Source organism: Phoxinus phoxinus (assembly GCF_949152265.1).
Source record: "Phoxinus phoxinus genome assembly, chromosome: 21".
Lineage (NCBI taxonomy): Eukaryota > Metazoa > Chordata > Actinopteri > Cypriniformes > Leuciscidae > Phoxinus > Phoxinus phoxinus.
The window spans coordinates 5,318,822-5,345,180 of NC_136896.1; the positions used below are offsets into that span (position 1 = coordinate 5,318,822).

The 26,359-nt window shown below is 37.8% G+C and overlaps 1 protein-coding gene across 9 annotated transcripts in view; it reads right to left on the reverse strand.

The window, feature by feature from the left end:
• LOC306990083 (cadherin-18) overlaps positions 1–26,359 on the reverse strand; it is a 267,205-nt gene that overhangs the window by 36,391 nt on the left and 204,455 nt on the right. For all 9 annotated transcript variants that reach the window (XM_079596387.1, XM_079596385.1, XM_079596383.1 and 6 more), the window contains 2 exons: positions 16,585–16,879; positions 9,027–9,146 (listed from right to left, as the gene is read on the reverse strand). In XM_079596387.1, the coding sequence (XP_079452513.1) occupies positions 9,027–9,146; positions 16,585–16,879 (415 nt within the window). The remainder of the gene's footprint in view (positions 1–9,026; positions 9,147–16,584; positions 16,880–26,359) is intronic.

Below are 26,359 nucleotides of genomic sequence, written 5' to 3' on the forward strand. Positions count from 1 at the left end.
TCATATTAAAAGTAAGCTGTTCTGTCCTGTCTGTCAGTGTGTTGTCAGTCTCCTCTCCTCCGCGATGTATTTTTCACTGCGTGAGAACATGAGCGGTGTAGCTTGTCGGACATAGCGACAGTAACTAAAGGGGGCGGGTCTTTGCGAACGGTTCATTTCTAAGAAGAAACATTTCTTATTATTAGCAATGTTGCAATTTGTCTTCTGTGATTGCATGCCGACAACCATAGAAACTTCTCCGGACGGGCAAAACATGTTCAGAATGTTAGATTTGATTTGAGGGATGTTCAGTCAAGGAGGAACGACGGGGACAATCGCTCTTTACAAAATGAAAGTGTTATCAGACAATCCAATCCTGCTTTATATTTGCTTGAAAACAATAGTGTAGGTAGCCCGCGGCTTCCTCTGATAGAGGGGTTCGACTGACACACAGTCAATACACACAAGCCATTAAAGAACAGATTACAGACTCATGAATAAACAGGCTGGGTGTTTGAGTCAGGCTCCAGACCGACTCTAAACAGGAATTCAGCACGCCGTTTGCATCCCCATAATTGACTGATTCATTTTTCACTTTAATTTATGAAGCGCAAACAGAGAGAAAATATTGATTTGTCATTATTACACTGAAAAGTGGTTTTGCGTAGACCATAAATAACCGTCGGTTTTCTCCATTATTGACTACAATCATCCCAAACCTATTTTAAATACTTGTTTGGTTTCATTTCCCTCCTGATAATGAAGAACTAGAATAAAGAATAAATGATGATGACGCCAGCGTTCTGTGCTCGTACACTGAGGGCCTGTTCTCCTCATGTGAAGAGTGTCGGGTTGACAGGCTCAGGATTGGCTGTCCGTGGGCAGGTTACAACATTAGATGCCGGTCATGGCACGAGTGACCGGAGGCAACAATATTAACATGCAGGGCAAGTGAGGTTGACCATTGTCACATGTCACAGTGAGAGCAGGGCAAAGGCCTGCAGAATACACTAGGGACAGACCAGGATATCTTGTACTGTTCCAAAAATACCCGAGAAAACAGTCAATTGTTCATGCAATTGAACACTCTTGCCGGGTTTTTACAGACATGGGTTATGAGTGGTTGCAAGGACATTGCTGTGTATTGCTAGGGTACTTTAGTGGTTTCTAAGTGAAGTCACAAGATCCGACACTAAATCAGGCCATTCATTTGTAAAAATGAAATAAATAATTTCACAATTTAACTTTCACATATTATTTATAACAAATAGCAATATCCACATTAGTTTTTTTCCCGTTACTCATATATTTAGTCTTTCTTTTTATGTCAAGTTTTTTTTTTACAAAACTATTTTGTAAATATTCTACAAGTTTTTTGAATTTGTAAGAGTCAATTTTGAATTCGGAGTAACACAAATCAGTGTGAAAGTTAGATTATGCTAGTTGATATATCGTTTTTAGTTTTCTAGTGAAGCAGCAGTCTGGTTGGTTAAGTTAGCATGCCAGAGATCAGCATCCAAAACATATCATATGCTGATCTTTTTTTCCTTATTCATATATTTGGTTTAATTAACTAGCGTAATCTAGCTTTCACACTGATCTAAGCTATTTTGCAAGAAGCATAAAACAGCTAGCGGGAAAATAGTTTATACACTCTAAAAAATGCTGGGTTGTTTTAACCCAATTTTGGGTCAAATATGGACAAACCCAAACGTTGGATCAAAAATGCAAGTTAAAAATTTAACCCAATGGCTGGGTTTGTCCATATTTGACCCAAAATTGGGTTAAAACAACCCAGCATTTTTTAGAGTGTATATTATATATATATATATAATATATATTTTTGTTGTTGTCATATTTTCCGTTTTCATTATAATTTGAGTTTAATTTGTTTTTATATGTACATATAGTTTGTATTTAGTTTTATTTATTTTTGTAAAAAATGTGAAATGTTGAGTTTAATTAGTTTTTTATACTGTATATTTGATTGCATTTCAGTTAATAATTATTTTATTTCAATTAATTTTAGTTAACAATAACCCTGGATCTCACCAACCATAACTACTGTAAGAAAACCTGCAAAATGTGGCACTTGCAGTGTAGTGTAGTGTAGTGTAGTGTAGTGCCCTTACATTTTAGCGGTGTTAAATGCACTCTTCCATTCATGTTTCACCATCTGTGAACCTCACACATCCCAATCCAAGGGGGTCCGTCCCCATTCCACCCCCTCAAACCTGCTGGATCTGTCACCAGTCCTTGTTCTGGGACCTCACAATTTACAAATGAGAAGAGGCATTAAAAAACAATGTCATAAACACATCCAAAACATCTTCTAATAAGTATCGCAAGCGTACCGAAGGTTGGAAGATTTCCCAGAATGCATCTCAGCAAACAAAAGCCCAGCACAATGGTACAAAAGGAGGTTTGTAAACTTTCCAAAATGAATCTCCCATCCATTTCTCCTGCTTTAATGCCATAACTCCATTTCTAGCCTGCCAACGCTCGAGCCCCAGCGGCTAGGCAGAGATATTACCCGAGCTGCAGCATTACTTAACCTAGGCTCCTAAGGCAACACAAGTCTCTGGCACACAGCCATTCACTCCATTAAAACAACACAAAGACTAATGTTGTGACCTTTTCATCATTCGTCAGGGGTGAGGGACTTTCTCTCCGCAGCTATCACTCAAGTTTATTGTGTGGGATTGGTAAGTGCTCTTGAGGAAATGTGATACAGGCTTGCTGTAAATGAGAGAGAGTGTAGTATTTGTTATTAGGATGTACAAGAAGGCTTCAGGGAAGCCCCCAAAAATGAAAACCCTAATAAAACCCCATCTATCCTTCCATCAGAGCCCACTTTAGACCAGCAGCATTAAGAACCCCTCAGCATTCTTCCTTCGCTCAGAAGAACCACGAGGTCTCTATGGAAACCAGATAAGCCAATTCCTGCAGAGCCGTCGAGGAACAAGTGGCAAGTCTGACCCAGGGTTAGCTGAGTGAGCAAAACTGTTTTAAGCCTTTGACTGGTCTCTAACGCACGCCTTCTGTCTGTAATCTTCTATCACTTCGTCTTATTCCCTTTAGCTCCCTAGGGTTTCACAGGCTGTAAATTTATAAAGAAGGTCAAACTAGGTGAGCAAAGGGGATTATGGGAAATGACCTTTGACCTAGTTGAGCGCTAAGGGCTGTTCACACATGACTTTGTGCAGTTTACTTCTGTAGCCTGATGGCTATAAACAGGATATTCAGAAAGACAAATATTAGTGTGTTCACACTTGTAGTTCAGTTTGCTTGGTTAGTTTGGTAATAAATAAATAAATAAATAAAAAGTCATGGTCCGCTTAGCATTCAGACGGGCATTTTCGAATCTTGTTTTTGGTTTGTTTACATGTCTTTGGTCAGTGTTACATTCATATTTCTTTCGAATCGCATTAGAGTTCTTTTGAAAGCGGACCGAGACCCATCTTTTCAGCGGTCTCGCTCCACTTGTTTGGTGTCACCAGGGTTCATATGGCAGCGTTCACACTTATTCAAATGAACTGCACTAACAGAGCAATCACACCAGAGTTTCTTTTAATCTAACCAAACATGCCAAGTGTGAATACACCCGTACTTTCTTGTGATATTTTGAAGAATTTTCCCATTTAATGAAAGTCAGTGTCCTCCAATGTCTCAAATACCACTGACTTTTATTTTACAAACACACAGTTAAAAAACTGTTATATAAACTGTCAAAATATCTTCTTTTGTTATCCACAGAAGAACAATAGTCATACCGGTTTGGAACAACTCAAGGGCAGTGTTACTAATGCTAACTAATACTGCGAGTAAATTATGATTTTTGGGTGAACTATCCCTTTATTTTTGTCGATCAGGATCTGATTAGATTGTGAAGAGTGGGTTTTACAGTACAAACCCAAAACAGAGAAATAGAGGCCGGTTGGACTGGTGACATCAGCCGAAAAGGACAGATTCAGAGGTATTTCGATAAAAGACAAGTAAGCAAACTAACAATTTTCAGTTGAAAAACATACACTGAATGGCACACAAAGCCAAAAGATCGATTTTGATTTCATCTTAGTCTGCAAGACTAAGATTCAAAAAGAAAATGCAGCACCCAATTCAAAGAGTTACTGTATTGTATATTATATTGTGATACATTTGTCTGATAAATAAGTGCTTTTTTTCTCTGGAGGTAAAAATAGCTCAGGAGAGGTTGGTAATATGTTCAATAGCATTAGCGGCTGGGAAGGCTTTGACAAACTGGCATGCTTTTCTAATTTGATCAGAACAGGAAGTTGCACTAATCCTTCCTTTTAGAGACTCCCTGATCTGTGTCAGAGAAGCTCTAAACTCACACTCTAAAACCCTCCAGACTCCCCGATCAGCAGAGAAATTAGCCTACTTATGTGTATGTGTGTGCGTATGAGAGAGCGAGGGTTCCTACACTTTGCCCATCATCGAGGCCTCTGAAATGGGGAATTCTGATTACTCCCTGGAACCTCTTTACAAGTAAAAGGGGACGATGAAGATCCGACCTCACTTATTAACAAGCGTAACGTCTTGCCGGTGAGTGGGACATGTTGAGCCTCTGCACTGCCACTGATAATGAGGTGTCTACACAGAACAACATTTTCTTTATTTCTAAAGAATATGTTCAGTTTCAAATCATAAATCAACAGGGATGATGCAAACTTGATGCAAAAGTGTGTGACATTTATTAGCATTGCTCGTATATATATAAAAACACATCACTAGTACTATTGTTTGGTTAGGGTTAGTGATTTAGGACAAACTTTGTTTGTAATGATGCGTCACATTGCACAGCTTGTACATTATGTTTTTTAATGTCACTTATGCTCACCAGGGCTGCATCTATTTGTTCAAAAACACAGCAAAAACAGTAATACCTATCATTACAATTTAATATAACTTTTCTATTTTAATATATTTTAAACGTCATTTTAAAATCTGTATTTTCAACAGCCATTACTCCAGTCTGGAGTCACATGATTCTTTTGATGCTCAATAATCATTTCTTATTTTGATCAATGTTGAAAACATTGTGCTGCTTAAAGGGATAGTTCTCACAAATGTTTTAATTCTGTTATAATTTACTCACCCTCATGTCGTTCCAAACCTGTAAGACTTTCGTTCATCGTCAGAACACAAATGAAGATACTTTTGATGAAATCTGAGCTATTTCCGTCCCTCCATTGACAGCAACACAAACTTTGCACACTTTGAAGCTTCGAAAAGTACTTTTGTGGACACCACCATATCGAGAAAACCAGTAACCAACCAAGCGACACGCCAAACATTGGAACATAGCATCCTGATAGCAAGCTTTGCAATTATCACAACACCACTCACATTCTCCTTTCATCTAGTTAATTATTAAAATTAATCATTAGGAAGAATCACTATGCTTGTTAACTGCTAGTTTATATGAGCCGAATAAATCCCGACACCTGACATTAACATCTCCTCTGTTTCGAATGGAAATTAACCAAATAAATAAATAAAGCCATTGCTTTTAGTTAACTACTGTTTATTGTAATGGAGCGCAAGGTTGAGCGCAAATCCATAACCGTGGCATTAAACTTCTGTTTACGGTGCCTTTGTATCTCCCACCAGTTACAAATGAAACTGTATATTACTATAGCATTCTCCTCCTTAATGACATGTCCTTTTCTGGCCCTGACTTTGTTATTCTTTCTGGGTGTATCTGCTGACCTAATGACCACAATCATCTCATCCAGCTCAAAACAATACGGCTGCGCTTACCATATAATCAAAGCAAGATTGACTATTGACCAGCACTCTCTCAGTTGAATTGATTCACGTGGGCTTCTCCTCTGTCTCCTAGGGTGCTTTATCTAAAGTTTTTTAATCCCACTTGTCGTCTATATTTGTGTTCTCTGACATACTGAGAGAAAGAATTTAATCACCAATTACCAGTGAAGCAATTCAATAGCATATTAAAGGGTGGAAGGTGATAGTATCTCATTTCCAAGAGATGATTTGAGTTTGCCTGCAGCTTTGACTGCACATTAGGTGGAAATGAGCAGTTTGACTTTCTTATTGTGAGTTTTCTAATAGGATGTCAAACATTTTGTACACAGAAAACAATGAGCAGCACTCTTAAGGCCCCGATATACTTCAAGCAAAGATTTATGTGACGTAATTTCGAACAAAATCAGCCCAAAACAAAGTTTTGCAGTTCGAAGTAGTTCTCTGGAAAAGTTCACTCCGGCTGGTAAACACCGTTGTACTACCATTGGTCTGCTTTTTTCACACTGCAATCTTTTTCAGTATATTTCTCCCATTGAGTCTGTCGAGGTCCGTAAGTAAAAACATGAACACACTAGAGAGCCGCTTTATAGTAGAACATGAAGTTGTACTTTTGATGAAACGAGACACGTACACAGTTTTTCATGTTTAATACGCTCCTCATGTTCAAAGCTGCTTGATTAATCTATTGTATAAAGTGCTATATAAATAAACGTGACGTGACGTGACTTTACCAGAGTGCCGAATTGCAGAGCCTGTGCAAACATATCCACGTTGCTAAGATCAGATGCTTTTCTAATGCTTTATTTAAAAAAATGCTTGCTGTTTTCTCAATTTTGTTGTGTTTATTTTGTTATAGAGAGGAAAGCGTGCCACACATATTTAAATATTCATCTAAACGCTACTCAGCAGAGTGGGCGGCTTCAGATGTTGGATAACAGTATATCGCTGCTCACGTATTTAGAACTTCGTTTTATCCCTAAGCGAAGAACGAAAAAGAACTTTGCCGTGAGTATGTCGGGGCCTCAAAACTTTCATGCAACCATAAAATAGACCTTCATATTTTGGATAGAACAGAAAATTACCAAACGTATAAAAATATATTATGTCGGCTGTTGTTTTGTTGGCCTTGCTGTTTTTGTTGTTACTGTCACCTGTAAGTATTTGTTTGCATAATAATAAATTAAATAAATAAATGAGTATAAATAAAAAAATAAACACAACATAATAAAAACATTATATAATATAATAACTTATACAAATGAAACATTGATATAAATACAAATTTAAATACATTATATATTTTATCTTTAATAAAACTAAGCATTTCTTTAAAATAACTTACACTGATGAATCATGCATAATACGGGTATTATGAAATGTGAATTATGAGACTTGTCAACTTTAAAGTCCTCACAATATTGGTTGAAACCTCTCAGTATATTAATTTTATACATCTCTAAATGGGATATGTGTGTCTTCAGTATTAAATGTCCCGAAAGGTAGTTTGTGAGAGATTGAAAGTGAAGTATCCTAACAGGCAATGCAGTAAAGCAAGAATAAGTCAATCTTTGTTGTCTTTCTTTTCTTTCTCACACAATCCCCTTGAATCGGTTTTCATGTCTCCTGTCTAAATGCATTAAGTCCTTGAACACCATCTGAAAATGAACTCAGCCTGGCAACACTGATACTGTCTCGCCACAATTCCATTAAGCATTTCATCTCAAAAAACTATTACCAAAGTCATCGATACGCCTGGATGCTCGACAACTTTGCGGAACAGAATTCTTCATGGTTCCCCTCCAAACAGCTGCATTTGTCTTTACTAAAGGCCACATGTCTGTATTATCAGAGGACTAGTCTGTCAGCGCTGAGAGAAGGGATTCGCGAGAGCATGTTTGGGTGAAGGCTGAGAAGTGTCTAGAGATTTTCATCAAAAACTTCTTTGAGGTATTTCTGCCAACATTTCTGAAAATAAGCAGTGCACTGTGGCCATGAATGTGTTGGGATACATTGGTGGTGCTTGTGTGTGTGTAAGAGCTAGTGAAGTGTGGTGTTCAGAACCAAGGACAGCACCAGCACACATGATAAAGGCACAGAGGTCCGGGAGGCATTTCAGCACAATGGACAGCGGCAACATATTCCCTCTATACTACAAATAAAGGAAAACCAACAGTATGTCCATACAACTACTTGATGATTGTACATGGGCATGTGTGTGGCTTTAAGGTCAATGTGTTTGCAAACCATTTTACCTCTGTAATCTGACATATATACACAAGTAAAACAGAGATTCATTAAACACAGAGCAGGATGTGATTTTATCTATTGGGAACTGGTTGGTTTTATTCTTCATTCATTCATTCTTACTTTCCATCCTTTCTTCTTTTATTCTTTTCTTCATTAATTTCTTTCTTTTTTCTCCCCTTCCTCCTCTTCTTTTTTCTTTTTTCCATTCCTTCATCTTTCTTTTTCCATTTCTGTATTTCTATAATCCTTTATTTCCTTCTATACTTGTTTCTGTTCTTCCCTTCCTTAATTTTTTGTACTTCTTTATCGTACCTTCCTTCTTTTTCTCTTTCCTACTTTCTATTCTTCATTTCTTTCCTCACTTCTCATTCTCCTTCCTTCCTTCCTTCCTTCCTTCCTTCCTTCCTTCCTTCCTTCCTTCCTTCCTTCCTTCCTTCCTTCCTTCCTTCCTTCCTTCCTTCCTTCCTTCCTTCCTTCCTTCCTTCCTTTTCTTACTTATTTCTATCTTTCAATCCTATTTCTTTTTTTTCTGACTTTTTTTCCGTGAGACAAACACAAACTGTGCCTCTATTAACATTTAATGGTTTCTTGTAAAAACTCTCAAACAATGTCCACCTCTAATGAACACCAAATCCATCTCAAGGCACTCTGAATCTCTTTCTCTCTCCTACCGTCTTGTCTTTATCCCTGAAAGCCTTTACACAATGTTCTTTCCACCTCATTCTCCAGGGATGCTCTCCATTATACAGCCAAGATCCAAACAATACTGCATGCATGTCAAGCTCTATTTCTGCACAGTAAAAGGTGCTGGGTGTGTATTGTATTACTCACAGCTGTTTTCTGATGAACAGACAGTCTAATACAAACATCTCATATACAAAGGTGTGTACTTTTTAATTGTACATCTACTCGACAAAATGCACCAGCAGCTCGAAACCTTCAAGCAATAAAAGCACTTTTTATTAATTCACCTTCACGGACACTATGAACAAAAGTCTGGAATTTACCAGTTTTGGGGTCGACGGAGAAATATGGCTGTCCGTGCAAAACGCTGTACACCACCCGCGCACTGTTTCCATACGTAGGGTCATCTGCGTCTGTTGCTGTGACTTGAAAAACTGATGTTCCTGCAGAAAGAGAGAGAATAAAGAATTGGTGGATGTGTTTGAAGGGTGGAATGAATGTACTTAATGTGTTTGTGTGGGAGAACAAAAATATAAAATGACCTAATGTCCAAAATTATTCCTTAAACATCAAATTGTCTTCATGACATGTAGACCTAAAATAAGTCCCTCAACCACAGTTTCTGCTCAGACCAAGTCAACAAAGATTAAAGACAGGCTGGAAATGCAGTTGTGTGCTTTGTAATCTCTCTCTGTGTCTTTAAAGCCCTCTCATTCCCTGCTCTGTCTTTGCTCGTTTCAACCATCCGCTTACAGTCTGTCTTTCTAGCAGTCCCCCCCCCAGCTGACAGTAGATCTCTCATTCCTTCTGCTGGCTCGGGTCGCATTTCTCATCTGCACTTGTTCTCGCTCACTTTCATCACAGCTCACCAGGTTCAATCCATCCATCTGCATTGTCTGGTGCTGACGTACTGCAAACACCACAAAACATTTAATGCAGTCTTGAGGGCTGAGGCGTAAAATAGGATTATGGAGGCAGAATCTTGAATTTCATTTTTTATTTCTCTCAGTCTCCTTGCAGTGTTAAATTGTCTCTCTCTTTCTCTCTTGCACTCTTTTCAAGTATTTTTTATTCTAGTATGAAACAGATTTTTGCTCTGTGTTGTATCGCATTTAAAAATAAGTTTGGACAAAACAAAACAAAAATAATCATATTTAAAAGCTAACACTATATAAATAAAAAAATATTCATTTTGATTTCATGAAGAAAAAAAAATAATATCATTCACAATTTTGCTTCTCGTGTACATTTCTCTTGTTTTAAGGATGTTTAAGTACTTGTATTGAAAAACATGAGCACATGACTGATTTTCTGCAGTGTTCTCTTGCGGTGAGAGCCAGCCGGAGTAAAGTCGGAAAGCTGTGTTCTCCCACAAAGACTTTCAAAAGCTTTTCAATTACGGTCATCACTCAGCGTAATGCACACGCGAGACACGACGTTCACTGCTTTCTGCATAGTTCAACAGCATAAAGACCTGATAGCCGCAATTACTGTAACCGCTTCAGATAAGTGTAATTTTGGTCCTAATCCTGAAGCTTCAGTGGGTTAAAATGAGATATCTCATCCCTCTCTGAACGGTATCCAGCTCTCAGCTTCAGTAAAAACATTTCTATCAGAGTCTACCAGCAGCTGGAAAGTTGCTGAAACAGCTTGTCTAGAATGTTCTGATGAGCGTGTCTCCGAGGGCCAGCAGATGAACAGTGTGTGTGTGTGTGTGTGTGTGAAGGGAGTAATAATTCTGCACCACTAATAAAGATATTGAAGTTTTTTAGAAACTCCCAATCAAAGTTTGACCCATAAAAATAAATTATAGTGAAACTGCAACGCAAGCAGTGGCTGCTAAGTGGGAAGCTGGGTAATATTTAGAAGTCAATACGGATCTTCTGCTGTTATACATGGCTATACACACTCAGCAGTCACTTTATTAGGTACCCCTGCTGAACAAGACCAGCTTACACCAGCATGAATTTCCAGGCCGGTTTATGCTGGCTTTGGTGCAAATTGTCTGGCTTGTTTTCCTGTTAAAATTTCTAAAAATCCTAAACAAAAAAGATACACTTACAAGTCTTAAAGGGGTCATCGGATGCACAATTCACTTTTATATGGTGTTTGCATATAAATGTGTCTTTGCAGTGTGTGGACACAACCACCATACAATGAAAAAAAAAGAATTGTATATATATTGTATATTAATTCTCAATAATCAAGCCGTTTGGATTTTCTGAGCAATATGATGTCATATAGCTCATACTCCGCCTACGACCCCTGATGGACTGTCCCGTATTAGCATATATCTCATATTGGCATATTTCCGCCCTCAGCTATTTGTATACTGTCCACAAAGGCAGCACTTTATGTGACTTGTGTCGACACACCCCGTGGAAGAGAGGGTTGCTGTGAACAGAGCTGTTTTTGAGGAGGTAAAATTGTGTTGTTTTTTCACAACCATTGAATTTTAACCAAAGTATGTTACAAACTTTACATAAGGACCCTAAAGAATCATACCAACTTGTGGAAAATGGGCATCCGATGACCCCTTTAAGATGTTAAAGAGGTGGTTGATTATGATTTCAACTTTAGTTAGTGTGTAATGTTGCTGTTTAAACAAACAACATCTGCAAAGTAACGACACTCAAGGATCTAAGCAAAGGGAGATATTTGCTTTTAAAGAAATGTCTTTTTTAAGGACTACAACAAATGGATAATAGGGACTACATATTCCTCCCAGGGGTAGGTGACATCACTAACCCTAAGATTCTGTTGCATTCTACATGTTGTCACTTCTTGGGCCCTATCTTGCACCCAGCGCAATTGACTTTGAACACCGACGCATGTATCATTCCTATTTTGCACCCGCGCACAGCGGACTTTTCCCTCCACAGACGCACGTTGGTAAATTAGGGAATGAACTTGCGCTCGCGGGGGGCGGTTCAGCGCAAAGAGGAGGCGTGTTCCGGCGCAAAACTTCCATGGTGCTATTTTCCAGTTTTAGAAAGCAATTGCGCTACTGACCAAGAAAAAAACAGTCTAAAGACAGTGGCGCGTTGCGCGTTAGTGATATGGTATTTTAAGGGCGCGTGCTTGGCCATAATGTAGTGTGTTAACGCGCATCCACTTTGATTCTCTAATATAAACAGACGCAGCAGTTTTCATTTTTGCAAATCATACATTATTACAAGGAAAAATATTAACACACGAGGGAAATCATTGTTGTGTTCGTGAAGATGTGAAAAAGATCTATCTAGATTTAAAAAAAAAAAAAAATCTAGATTAGGCTACACATTTACCCAAATTATATGTCTGTTTAACCGAAGCTAATTTGGGCAAGCAAATTAATTAAGCCCAATGTCACTTCTCTGTGTTTTACGGTCCTGACGAGAACGTCGGCCTCCTCGGCTGTGAACTACTCCTGGCGTGCGCTGGCAAACCCGCCGTTATAATAGCAATCCGCCGTGGAACAAGCGCGTCTGCTCTTAAAGGGAATGTGAGAGGACGCTCTGATTGGTTTATTTCACGTTACGCCCAAACCACACCTATGAATAATGAAGCTACTTCAGACCAACCCCTTTTAGATTTGCGCCGGGCGCAAGAGTCGTGTATCCCGCCGGGAAAATAGCAACAGCGCCGGGATCCGCCCACAAAGTTACTTGCGCATTGCGCTTTGACACTTGCGTTTCAGATCGTTAAAATAGGGCCCCTTGAGTGTCTCCGTCATTGACAGACTCCGGTTTGAACATAAAAGTTTGAACAGTTTCTGACATTTAAGTTTGAGTCTACAAGCTGCACACACAAACTGTTGTAGCTCCGCCCTCTTTGCTGGGAGCAGCAGCTCATTTGCATTTAAAGGGACGCACACAAAACGACACGTTTTTGCTCACCCTCAAAAAGTGACAATTTTAACATAGTATAGAAAATTGTCTGTGGGGTATTTTGAGCTAAAACTTCACATACACACTCTGGGGACATCAGAGACTTATTTTACAACTTGTAAAAAGGGGCATTATAACATCCCTTTAAGACTTGCTTTCATAAATGGTATCTTTAATATAAGTGTATTTTGCTATCTATCTATCTATCTATCTATCTATCTATCTATCTATCTATCTATCTATCTATCTATCTATCTATCTATCTATCTATCTATCTATCTATCTATCTATCTATCTATCTATATTTCAATTAACTGTTTTTTTTTTTTAGCCAGAAAAGACCCTTCCTAATGACCAGAAGATCATGTAGTAGTGGATATGTATGATAAGTAATGACTATTAAAGGATGTATAAGTTTGCAGTTATGATGCTCTCACAGTCTTCGTTATCAGACCCTCTAGTTTCTCGGAGCTGAAAGGTCCAGTCAATAAATTCAGATTGGCAGAGACAAAGCATCAACACACAATTAGATCCAGACACTCAAACGCACAGGGGATATTGACAGCAGTGGACTAGTGCTGCGTGGGGGCAGAAGTGTTACTGTCCAGACGGGCTCATTCTGCTCAAAGATGCCTACAGATAAACGCCTCCAAACACTCAGCCTCAGAAATAAGAGGAAACAACACTAATTATTCATTTCCCTCTTCTTCTGTCGATCCTCGTTACCACAGCATCTCCTCTCCGTGTATCTCATCAATACTAATCGACTGAGCATGTGTTCCTACAGCTGCAAAAGTCAGTCGAGGTGACGCTGTGCTGGTGGACAACCTTTGGATTATCTGGTTAGTCTTATTTCCAAGAGCAACGCATGTTCTGAACCAGGTAGTCCTGATAGAGAAGAGCTTCTATCCCAATGGAGACATTTTCAGCTCTAATCCCAATGTGAATGTTTTGTTTACTTAGATACAATCGAAATAAACATGTTTACCAAAACAAAGATACAGAAATAAAATCCCACAGTGTATATGTGGAGATGAGTTCATTAACAGTGAACCGTCTGTGGTACATGTGCCCTTGAATCTGTGTGCACTGAAGAAAAAAAAAGAAAAACTAACTAAACTTTTTCTTTACGAGCATTTTTGCCAAGTTTTTGTGCTTAAAACAAGAACAATTATGAAAAATAATTACACTATATATATATATATATATAGCATAATACAGAGCGATCCTTTGGTTTTACGATTGCAGCCTTTACTCAAATCTATCTATCTTTGAACAAATCTATCAGATGAGACTGATACCCCATAAAGGCAGAGCATCACCTCGAGATATAACTAATCTGCGATGGTCAAGTGGACAGTACAGCTCGAACATAACAGCGCGGTGTTCTCTAAGACATCTATAATTGGGATTCTGAACCCACTCTGCGCATGAATCGCCAACAGTAATGGACAACAGCCAGGCAATAATAGACTCCTTCAACATTGATTGCAGCTGGTCTTCAAATCTTACGACACCACAGATCATTGTATGGGCTTCAGTTGCTACGGCAACAGCCAATTGGGACCTAAATAAACAATAAACAAAGCTTTCTAAACCCACAGGCCATAATCTCCACCAAGAAGTGCTGCACACTGCCAAAATAAAGACACATATTTCATTTGTACATGCAAGCCAGGAATATAGCCTTCAACTCTCAAAGAGATAAAAAAAAAAAGAAAAAAAAAAGACTGAGCGTGAGAACGTGTGCGACAGTGACATTGCTGTATATATTACAACATCTCTTTTACTTCTGATATACCAATAAAATAATAAGCATTTTCAAGAAATCAACAGTGACATACTGTGTGTGGGTTGGACTTGGAAGCGAGTTTACAGGAGAAGTGTTTCTCAAAGGCAGGAAGTACAAAAAGTATAAGACACATGCATAAACAATTTGCAAAACTAATGTTCATCTTCAGCTATCTATTGTGTTGCATTAATGCTAAAAAACCTTCCTGCCTCTGTAAGTATATGAAATACACTGTTTAATGAATGCAACTATGTCTAAAACCACTTGAATACACATAATATAATAATTTCAACTTGATTATATTATTGGTATATCAGAAGTAAAATAGATAATATACATTCACAACTCTTTGCACATAATGATGACACTGTGTAACAACTGGACATTGATTTATAACATAAAACATTACAGTACAACACTACGTTTGACAATAGATCAAATAAATGCAGTCTATCAATACCATGATAAAAAATCTTATGAATTATGATATACATAAAATAAATCTTACATCATAAACATATGTAAATCATATATTTAATGGGTGAAACACTTATGTCTGAGCATAGAAGTGGAAAATTAAAGAAAACTTGATTGCTACACAGAAGCAACACCCTGCAAGCGAGAGTTAAATGCTAAATTAAGAAAAAAAATGTGAATTGCGTTGAACAAATTGAAGTATGCTCATAAGTTAATGTATTGACTTATCCAACATTAGTATTTCTATCACCACCGCACAAACCCCTAGGGGTTCACAACCCCCGGGGAAAGCCTGCTGTAAGAGAATATCTCACTCTCTTTATATTTTTGCACTATTTCTCTAAGTGGAAGTGGAGCATTCCGGAAGAAGCATGAGTACATAGTGCTCTCTAAGAGCTATGAGGCTCCTGAGGGAACTCCCGCCGCAAAACACAAAACAAGCGGATAAAAGCATGGGCTGGGTCGGGAAAAAAAGCAGTTTGACTTGGAATGGAGTGAATCGGGGAGATTTGAATTAGAAGTGATGGATCTTCGAGAGTGACGGGTTATACGTTTGCACCAGTACAAGCCTTTGGTTATAATCGTTTTTTTTTTGACAGCTATGTTTTTTAAAAGCCATTTCAATTTTCACAAGCCTTTTTTTTTTATAGACATGGACCCAATCTCCAAAACTTGAGATAAACATTTTAGACAGGGTGAGCAATATACTATTCACTTCTCCTCAGAGAAAAGTGAGAACAAATCTCATGTGTTAGGACCAGCAAAGGCACATTTGCTCAGAGCTATGTGGTAATGTAAGAGGTTGTAAGGTGGTTCCATAAAGACCAAAATCAAAATAACCTAGTTTCCTGTTTTACATGCTTTAGTCTCTCATTCAATGTAAATCTATAGGAATTTGTACCAGCTTGATGAGAAATCGCAGGCCAGATTGTTTGGAAAATTATCACACCTCTCCTTCACATTCACACTGTCATTTTTTGGGATTGACAACCGCATTTACTTAAAGGTGTGTGTGTGTGTGTGGTAATGTCCCATTCACACAACAACTTACATGAGCGTCTCAAATACTGACTGTATGTATGTGCAATGGGAGTCTTTTACCTCCAAAGTTACGACAGTGACTTTGGTAGTAATATCAAAGATGGCGAAGTCCATAAAACTGAAATGTCTCATTACTTTTGACTCGACAAGAGTCCAATCAAGATGTGAGTACATCTGTCAAATCTTCATTAACCGACAATTTTGTTCTCATGCTGACATACAGTTCATAGAGCTGAAGAGCTTGTTCAAATCACCAACTCTACATTTACCAAACACTGCAAAACTACACCGAAAAATGACTTAATGAGTTTTTAATTAGTCTGCTTTCCTTCATTCTCAGTAAAAACATCTACAAATGCTAAAACAAGATAAATTTACTTTAGAAGCAGCACTAAGATACTATGACTTGATTTCATGGATTGTATCTTGAATATATTGTATTTTGACTTACTGTACATTACTGTACACTTACTGGCATATTTTTCCGCTTGATTCACTTGTTTATTGTAAAATAAGTGACACAATTTGCCAGAGCAGAAATTTAAAATACACTGTATTAAATATTTTTTTCTATTGAAACAAGTCCTACTGGAAAATTAGACAAATATACATGGTATGAGTCAGTTTATCAAATGACTGCTAAGAATTATCATAAAAGACCATAGGTTAAGTTTATAATTTTACAGAAAAACAACATCTCACCAATTTCCGACATCTCAGGCACAGATGTGACGAAGGGTCCGTCTGGGAATTTGGGAGCGTTGTCGTTAATATCCTGAACTTTTATAATGAACTCCGACTCTGGCTCCAGGGGTTTATTGTTGTTGCGGTCGATGGCTTGTGCATGAAGAACATAATGTGATTTGTTTTCCCGGTCCAGACTCTTGGTGGCGTGGATGTCTCCCGTGACCTCGTTGATGATGAAGATACTCCCTGCTCCTTCACCACTAAGGATGTACCTGACCGAACCATCGCCTTTGTCTGAATTAGAATGCAGCTGAAATGAGAGACAAAGAAATGTTGGTGTGTAACTTCTGATGTGAATCAATACATTGCAATATATTCAATAATCAGGGCTCATTAAGCACAAAATACTCCAATAAACCCTTAAGCTAGAAAACTTTGTTGTACCTTACACTGAAGTTCCTTGTAGACCCGACTGATTTGCAAAAATCATTTGCCTGAGCAGTAATGCTATTGGTTGATATGGAATTTATAAGTGGTTGCTAGGTAAATACATATTCTTTAGGAAGTCGACCTATGAACAGCTTACTTAAAATTATCCCTGCACATTAAACTGGGACAGGAGAAAGAATTTAACATCAAAAAACCATACGCATCACCTTTAAAGTGACTTGAAAAAGAAAAGGAGGATGTTGAATAATGTATTTGCATTTAGCAAACAGAAAAAAAAGAACAGCCTTGAAAGACTTCAACTGCTGAACTGGAGGATCATCCTCGGAGATGTGAAATCTCAGATCATCTAGTGTTGATGTGAGATCTTGCCCTAGTGCAATGTCGAAAGAGAGAGAGAGGAGATGCAAGCCAAATATAAACTGCTTAATTGATGGAAGGAGGATTACTTACAGCTCTCTAGCTGATGGCTACCAACACAGTTAAAGCTTATGACAAATAAAAGACACCGAACATGCACTAACGTAATGTATCTGGATGTTATTTATGTTCTCATTATTGTCAGTGATTTTAAAATATTCTCATTACTGGTTTTGTGCTAATACAATGATTAAATTATGATGATGATGATGATGATGATGATGATGATGATGAATAAATCATGTTATTTTCAATCTTATTTTCTTTTGTTTAAATAATTAGTTTATGTTTTATGTTTATATAATGTGTTTTCGCTGGGGGTCAAACAGATCCCAAACAAACAGTCTTTTATCAGATAACAGATACATTTCTGAAATTTTTTACACAATTTGTGACACAAAAACCTCGCAAATGCGCAAAAGCGCAAATGCCTAATGGCCGTTGGCTGTATCAAAGTCATATAGTTAAGACATCAAACGGGACTAAGGGATATTTATTGATTATAGTTGTTATTTTGAGAAGAACTGTACGTCGTGACACCAAACATAGGCAAAGTCAAACACACCAGAACAAGACTATTAAAGCTGCTATGTCAAATTTTACCCTGATGTATAAATACTTGAAAAAATAAAATAAAAAACTCTCTTTTTTTTTCACATAATGAAATATTTAATTGTCATGAAAATAAAGTCTCAATGCCAAATCAAATCTACAAAATAGGCTTACTTGTATTTATGCACATATATAATTTGCTACTTCTGTTGATTTGTGTAATGATATTGTTTTGTTGATGACTCCTATAGTTTTATTTTCTGCTTAGTTCCTGATTAGTTTGTTGCTATGGTTACTAATTGATTGTTTGATTATGTTCACCTGTTCTTCATCTAGCTTCCTTTGTATCTACTATTTACACCCCTTTTGCTTTAGTGTGGTTTGCATTTCTCCAGCAAAATCCTGTGTATTGATTTAGTCAAGAAAGACTATTCTGAAATACCCTTCTTGTCTTCGTCTTTGTGTGTTATGGCAACCACAGACTGTTACAATATGAGGGTAAAATGTGACCTGGATACGTTCTTGAAAGCTTTCGTAAGATTCATCCATCTAAATGTCAACTGCATTTTCAGGACGTCTCGAAAGTCTTTGCACTTACAATTACCTCTCTTTAGGGACTGAAAGAATGGCCAGGCGTGAAAACAAACCGGTACATGGCTGGGATGATGTCTGCCTGCATGCCCTCAAGATGCACCGAATAATAATAATTTAAAAAAGCCATAAAAGACAACACTGTCATTCCCAAAGCATGGTGAAAAATGACAAGAGCGGATAATGTTTCAGGAAGGCATAATGTGAACCCATGGGATACCTGTGCACTGGTGTCTCAGCTCTGCACACAAGTAGTCTGCTCATTGCATGGTGTCTCAAGGCTCATTGGTTTTGTGATAAGGCAAAACATTGACAGAACACTCAAAGCACTGAAAGCCTTGGTTCTCCTGAGTGTTTTATTGTCACTATCCAATACATGTTAGATTGTGATCCACTCAAGCTCAGTTTAATGACTCAAGCACAGACTAAAGCAAACAAATACATACACCTCGAGCCATCCAATCATTTATAGCCTAGTCCACAGGAATTCAACATTGATGCTGTTTACTTTTTTTTAATACATTACTAATCTTATCGTGCCTTATCATCAGTGCACATTTGCAGAGATGAATGGATTATGTTAGCCGTATGTTTTTTTAGGCACTGGAATAGCAAACTTGCATTCAAGTGTGGATTCATTCTTATATTGAAACATCCACTCTTTCATGATCCAATAAATTCCAGATGGATAGAACACCTACGCTATTTTTCTCACTGATGATCTTGTTTCACTCGGAAATATGTCACATTACCAAGTAAAATAGGTTGGGACTAAAGGATTGTGATGTTGGTAAAGATACATTTTAATATATATAAACTCTTGATTTTGTTTTTGGGGTCTGAATAGGTTTTCATGCTTAAATGTTCAAATAAAACATATATTTTCATATATTTTACATTGTTGCAGAACCTCTCTTTGCAGTCTGTCAGTAACGCTCTGTTTAGTAACTGTCTCTATGAAGCCCCTTCTTCCGAATAGCGCAGTGTGCTCTGATTGGTGGGCTTGACCAGTGTGTTGTGATTGGTCAAACTAAACCAGCCTGCACCCCTTTGATGTGTACAATTGTAAACTCAAGACAACAATAAAGGCATTTCAGGGAGTTCAGAAAGAGTGTGCGCACTGATATACTTTGTAACTTTGCAGACCTTTTTCATGTTTAAGCAGCAACATTACATGTTAAAGAATGTGAAAATATAACAAAAGCATAACAGGACCCCTTTAAAACAAACATATCGATATAACCTCAAATGTTTCTAATCAAATATTTCTGAGAGTAAATTATCTCATTGGTGTGTCTGTTTTTAGTTCCTAAGAACGTTTAGGAGAAACATCTGAGATAAAAGAGAAATGTTTGAGCAACCAAATTTTCCTCTGGGCTCAGTTCTGTAGACTGAAGAAAAGTGCAGTTTAATATAAAACGAGGCATTTCCTTCATTTAATCGAAATATTGTGTCATTTTTAATCAAAGCTCAGCTGGTCTAATGGTCGTTTAAGGCATACTCAACTCAACACAAATTAAACACTTTAAATATGTTAGAGAGTACAGATAAGATCCCAGACATCGATTATGAAGTTATAATCTGATAAGAATGTATTACAAGGACCGCAGTATTGTCTTTGCAGCCCAGTTTGTGGACATTAGAGAAAAATGGCAAAAAAGATATCGGACACTTCAATCACACCATTTCATGGAGGGGTGAAACTCTTTCCCTGGGTTATTTGTCTGTTTGAGGCCAAGAAATGTCCAAACCGTGGCCGCTAATACAAACAGCGATGCTGAAATTAATTCGTAATTAAAGGAAAGCGGGGCTGATTGCACAGCCGGGTCGTCGGCGAGAGTGAACTGTCCGTTTCTGTCAGTAAACAGAGCACTCAGGCTAGCAGTCAGTAATTAGCTGAACGGTCAGAGCTCACACTCGGGCTAGAGCCTCTCCAATCAGAAGACAAGTTAATGAGACTTTATGTTAGAAGCCCGTAAACAAAATCACTTGCAGCCACAGTGAATCTGCACCAATTATTTTACATCATCTTCTCAAAAAACAATCCACTTTTTCTGAGCGCACCTCAATCAGAATAAAAAAATAAGCAATTTAAGCTAAGCAAGAGTGCTGCTACTAAATAGCTGAGAAACCTGAATTTCAGGCTAAATGTGTCCAGTTTGTCCAGTATATATATACTTATAATAATTATATATATATACTACCGATTTTGCAGGTTTTCCCACTTACAAAGCATGTAATTTTTATCATAGGTACTCTTCAACTGTGTGTGATGGAATCTAAAACAAAAATCAAGAAAATCACATTGTATGATTTTTAAGTAATTCATTTGCATTTAATTGTATGACATAAGTATTTGATACATCAGAAAAGCAGAACTTAATATTTGGTACAGAAACCTTTGTTTGCAATTACAGAGATCATACGTTTCCTGCAGTTCTTGACCAGGTTTGCACACACAGGGATTTTGGCCCAGTCCTCCATACAGACCTTCTCCAGATCTTTCAGGCTTCGGGGCTGTCGCTGGGCAATACGGACTTTCAGCTCCCTCCAAAGATTTTCTTTTGGGTTCAGGTCTGGAGACTGGCTAGGCCACTTCAGGACCTTGAGATGCTTCTTGCGGAGCCACTCCTTAGTTGCCCTGGCTGTGTGTTTCGGGTCGTGGTCATGCTGGAAGACCCAGCCATGATCCATCTTCAATGCTCTTACTGCGGGAAGGAGGTTGTTGGCCAAGATCTCGCGATACATGGCCCCATCCATCCTCCCCTCAATACGGTGCAGTCGTCCTGTCCCCTTTGCAGAAAAGCATCCCCAAAGAATGATGTTTCCACCTCCATGCTTCACGGTTGGGATAGTGTTCTTGGGGTTGTACTCATCATCCTTCTTCGTCCTCCAAACACGGCGAGTGGAGTTTAGACCAAAAAGCTCTATTTTTGTCTCATCAGACCGCATGACCTTCTCCCATTCCTCCTCTGGATCATCCAGATGGTCATTGGCAAACTTCAGACGGGCCTGGACATGCGCTGGCTTGAGCAGGGGGACCTTGCGTGTGCTGCAGGATTTTAATCCATGACGGCGTAGTGTGTTACTAATGGTTTTCTTTGAGACTGTGGTCCCAGCTCTCTTCAGGTCATTGACCAGGTCCTGCCGTGTAGTTCTGGGCTGATCCCTCACCTTCCTCATGATCATTGATGCCCCACGAGGTGAGATCTTGCATGGTGCCCCAGACCGAGGGAGATTGACCGTCATCTTGAACTTCTTCCATTTTCTAATAATTGCGCTAACAGTTGTTGCCTGGGAAACAGGTCAATTTAGCTCAAAGGGAATTATTAATTTATTGGGAATTTTGAAAGACTTGCTTATTTTACAGCCGAACAAATTAATCGTCCAGCACTCAGTTAAATGGGCCGTAACTATCAACCCTGGCGGATATTAATATCCAAACAATAGTGAAAACACTATTTTTATCAGCACGGTAACAAGATCAGCAGTTTAAGACATTAAATCTGTAAGCACATAACACAAAGAACACTTCTCTTTAAATACAGACAATACTTTATTCATTATTCTAACACATAAAACTAATATCTAACACAAACACATGCACCCACACATTCACATGAGTTGCAGAAAGAAAGAAAGTGATGAAAAAATTAGTTTTACGAGAATGAAATGATGAAATCCCAAGTTTCTAGCAATATACTGTATGCACTTTATAAGACCTAACCTAAATGAACCATCAATCATTAATTTAACCCTTATACGTTCTTATTTCTGATACGTGGTTATTATTACATTTAAATCAATGCACCAGTTCTGCTAGGATCTGGAGTTATTCATTGCTTTTGTTGGTTATGTCTTTGATGGGGATTCCCTTCGTTGGTCTTTTGCTTAAAAGGGATTTCCCAGGATCGTTGATTCGCTGGAGACATTTTAGTGTCTGGAGTAACGTCTTGGGAAGCCAATCACAGTCTTGTGTGTTGGCAGATAATTGGAAGCGGAGTCTCTGCAGTTTGAAGTTAAAGTTTGAGCCGGGCAAAGACTAGAGTCGTGGACAAAAACGTAGAAAACGAGACTCGCAACGGAAATAAAAATAACTAAGTGAAGCGAGAAAAGAAAATAAGTGAGGCAGTTGGCTTTTTTCTTCATTATGGTAACTTTATGACTCCTTAAAACCATCCTTAACCCATTTTCATCTGATCGGATCTCATCTCGTCATCTCATCTAATGCTTTACACTTTGGAGTTCTGACCAATTAGGTATGGTTTTTGGTTCAGGGTGTGACTGTCTCTCCTCCTCTCGCATAAATTACATGTTATCTGATTAGTCACACGGTCTCTTAAATGTCCCACTCTAGCAAGGTATGATTTATATACATGCATTTTATAATAAGAGTACAAGACATTTTACATGGATTTGATTCTAACCACAATTCAAGAAATGAAAAATCATTCATATTGATTTCAAACACTCCATGCTTACAAGAACTAATAAATAATTATTAAAAAGGACATAAACAATGAGTGATTGTCAACATCACAGTATGATAGTCAAATGTGTGTGTTGCAGACATTATGTATAACTATGCGATTAAATGATGTTTGAAGTCCGTCTAGCATTGTTTTGGAATGATCTGATGCATTCGGATATGGGAAGGCAGTGGTTTTAACCATCTTTTGCAGCGATTTTTGTGTGAGCATATCAGTGAACACCCCTGACCACTCGTGAGTTTTACGTCTTTGTAAATGAAAGCTTAATGCATTTTAGGAAGGATTGTTCCAGTGCACATATGCAGCCATTGTGGAAGTGCACCTATGCAGCCATTGTGGAGGTGGGGGGTGCTACCACAGAAACCGAAAATTCTCGGGCAAGCAGCATGTGTCCAAATTTCAATCTTAACCGTTCGATTTCATCAGAAACTATCTGAAAACAGGGCTTTAAGTGTAAAATACAGATATTGTCCTTTAAAGAGGATTTTCTTCCTGCGTTCAAGAGAGAGGTCAAACAGAGGTCTTCAAGAAGAAGATCTGTTTTGGATCACTATGATTTTCCTCATTCGACTCAAGACATGCCATCTCCAAACCAATCTGTCTTTTTAAAAACTGCCAAATATGGACATCTTTAGTGTTTGTTCTCTAGTTCATCTCTTACAAGCGCTCTTTGTTTTAAAGCTGTGGAGGAGTTAGTTAGTTAGCTCAGACTGGACAGGTCTCTTATTTATGGTCCTGGATTGCTGATTTGGACTCTACATGGAATTCTGATTCTTGGTCAGTTTGAAAGGATCATCTCTGTCTGGTCCGTTCTCAATTCTCAGTTCTCAAAAAACAGAAAACACGTTTGTGCGAGTGAAAAGTTTCCTATTTTAAGCATTCCAGTTTGGTGTAATTTACTGCTGCTGTTGCAATAATGGCATTGTGATAATGGGTACTGTTGGGACTCCCTGTGACGAATAAAACAGGATTCATTGTGAAATCCCAAACGCTTCACCATCAGGACTGCTGAACCAACCCCATTCCTTTTACACCCCGGCTCTGCTTCCAAATTTGGTCCCGGCCACACAAGGGAACATAAATTTCACTTAACCTGCAGTCAGGCTTCTAATTTGGCCACTGACTTAGCTGGGCACAGGCTAATATATCACACTCTGTCTCTGCACCGGCTCCTCTGACGCTCAGTCAAGCCCTCACTAATGGCAGGAAATAAAAGTGGCACTGGGTCAATAGAGCCAAGACCAGTCAGCTAAAACACAGGGTGGGCCATCATTTCTGGAGTGATAACAGAGTGCAATGTATTAACTTTATCAATTAAATTTAAGCGGCACATATAAAACTGAATCCGCTCAGTATATCAAATACAAATATATCAAGCCAACCAAACATATGAAGCTAAAATATTAAAAGGCAAAGCAGGTGTGACACTAACAACATTGTGAGAAGAAACGTCTCCTTCACTTAAACGAGTTCTTTCTGAAGAGAGAAAGGCATATACATGGTGTGAGTTCAGATTTAATCAGCAAAAACACATTTCTTAATCAGTATTTTTAGTGTTCAAGTTATACAAAGTGTAAGACTTGCCTTAAAGAATGTCAGACTCAATAAACTAGCAAATAAAGTTTATTTATCTTTTACTCCATTGGCAAACCTTTTTTTAAAATCATAACAACAGTTTTGCTTATAAACAAGAAATTTAAAAGACTTAATTTAAGACATATTCTTTGAAAACAAGTAATATAATATAATGTGAGTAAATTCATCTTTAAAGATGCTTAGATAATTAGAGAAAATTAGAAAAAATATGATTGTGATTACTTTGACATGTAATGTCTAAAAGTGTTGATTTCAATGTCTGACTCCAAAAAATTTAGAAATTAAGTTTGTTTTTCTTACTTGAGAGTTTTTATTCTTTGTTTTAAATAACCCATGATTCATTACATTTTTAGATTTTTACTTAAAAACAAGAAATGATATTAGAGTAAGAAAAAAAATAATACTTTAAGATATACCCTTTGAAAACAAGTAATTTAATATTGTGCATGTAATCTGATCTTTAAGGATTGTTAGGCAACTTTTCCAGAAAATGATGATTAAGGTTTTTGTGATGTCTAAAAACAAGAAATAGCTTTTCTACTAATTACTTATTTCTTTTAACTTTTTACTGCCTTTTTGTGTTGTTCACTCATCAAAGACTTCGTTATTTCTAGATTTGATCCACCCCCCCTCAGAGTGTCCTTAAAAAATGACACCTTGAATAAAAAGACTCACACTTGTACAGCAACATCCACAGGAGACTGGTACCTCTGAATAATGCTCACAGTAACCCTGTAACCTTGGAAACCCAGCAAATTAACTTCTTCCACTTTTTATTTCCATCTGACAGAAGACAGCAACTGATCTTTCTAAAACCTGGCTAGTTTTTATTGCATGCATAAGACATTATTCCAGAATTTCTAGCAACATTTCCCATAAAAGTTACCAAATATAATTTTCAAAAGTTATTACTAACTTATAAAATTATGATTCACTTAATGATCTACTCATCTAATGTTTGGTATTATATTATGTGGAGTCAAAATTACCCGAAATTGTTTTGAAATTTTGAAGCAAAATGAGTGAAGACAGGTTTCATTAAGTGTGAGTCAGGATGGATGGAGTGTGGGATAGAAAAAAACCTCCCAAAGACAGGACAGAAAGTCGTTGAGATGCGGGAGAGAGACACAGAAAGACAGAATGAAGGAGAGGGAGATGGAGGGAGTATGAGGAGGAGCGAAGGAGAATGAGGTCAAAGAGTAAAATAAACTCATCAATCACCACAGAGCTTTATATTCACAATTAGTAAGGTGGACTTGTCTCTGATTAAACTTATCCTTTTTTCCTCTGAAGAGCTTTTAATCAGTCTCTGTGTGTGTGTGTGTGTGTGTGTGTGTGTGTGTGTGTGTGTGTGTGTGTGTGTGTGTGTGTGTGTGTGTGTGTGTGTGTGTGTGTGTGTGTGTTTGTGCGCGCGTGTGTGTGTGGTGGTTCAATAATCGCTTCATTTTCTCTAGCCTGCACTTTTCTAATCAGGTGCATTTGGTCAACACTGCACCAAAAAAAAGAAAAAAGAGTGCAGCTGTAGGAGAAAATTATATTTCTCAGATGTTGCTCTTTCATAGCTCAGCAAACTATTTTCAAATTTTATTTACACACTCAAGTACGTCTCAGATGTTTCTCCTAAAATAAAACGGCAAAAATGTTATCATTATTGAGTGTACAAATGAATGAATGAATGAATGAACTGTTTCTCC